General features: G+C 47.4%; 1 protein-coding gene across 1 annotated transcript in view; it reads right to left on the minus strand.

Annotated features, from left to right (window-relative positions):
• The window catches only part of SERHL2 (serine hydrolase-like 2), a 107,580-nt gene extending 107,436 nt beyond the window's left edge, over window positions 1-144 (minus strand). Inside the window, exon 1 of the mRNA XM_006890173.1 lies at window positions 85-144. Within this exon, the coding sequence (XP_006890235.1) occupies window positions 85-144 (60 nt within the window). The remainder of the gene's footprint in view (window positions 1-84) is intronic.
• Between the last annotated feature and the right edge of the window lie 518 nt (window positions 145-662).

Here is a 662-nt window from a genome sequence, read left to right on the forward strand (position 1 = left end):
ACTTCAGCAGAGGTATTGTGTTAGTAGGAGGATGGGGTACACCGAAGGAACTCCCTGAAGGTGCACCCAGGGCTCTGCAGGTACTCTGGCCATTGGAGCAGTGGCATCGCGCTCCAGGAGGGCCAGCGTTGGGCAGGAGTCCATGTCGGCATGGGTGAGCATAAGCGCCCCTGCCTGTCAGTGATGAGACTCTATGTGACCGTGGCTGGCAGAAGCACAGAGGAGACTTGAGGTCTCATTACTCAGTAAGGTCTTGCCTTCTTTCTGTTTCAGAGATACCCAAGGTGGCTTTGTCCTTGGACCCCATTACATACAAGGGGTGCACCAGTGTCATCTCAACTGCCCACAAGCTCAGGTGAGAGAAAGTCTAAAGAAAAGTGTATTTTCAATGTTTCTTAACAATTCCTAAATTATGGGTTGTTGCAGGTTTTTCCTTTCATTTAATTAAGTGGAAATTAGCAACAGTTGTAAAATGATTATAGGGCGACTACCACTTCCTAAACAGCACGCCTCAGCAAACGCTATGAACTTTGATAAATGTCGATGTTTGTAGAGGGGCTTCAGGCCTTTTGTTCTTGGGGTCGCTGTGAGTACTGCTTGACTCGAAGGCCATCAACAACAACTAGCAATATAAGGAGTTATGACAGACTAGTAGTAAAAGG

The sequence above is a fragment of the Elephantulus edwardii genome, unplaced genomic scaffold, assembly GCF_000299155.1.
Source record: "Elephantulus edwardii isolate Elephantulus edwardi_28Jun2011 unplaced genomic scaffold, EleEdw1.0 scaffold00086, whole genome shotgun sequence".
NCBI classification, from domain to species: domain Eukaryota; kingdom Metazoa; phylum Chordata; class Mammalia; order Macroscelidea; family Macroscelididae; genus Elephantulus; species Elephantulus edwardii.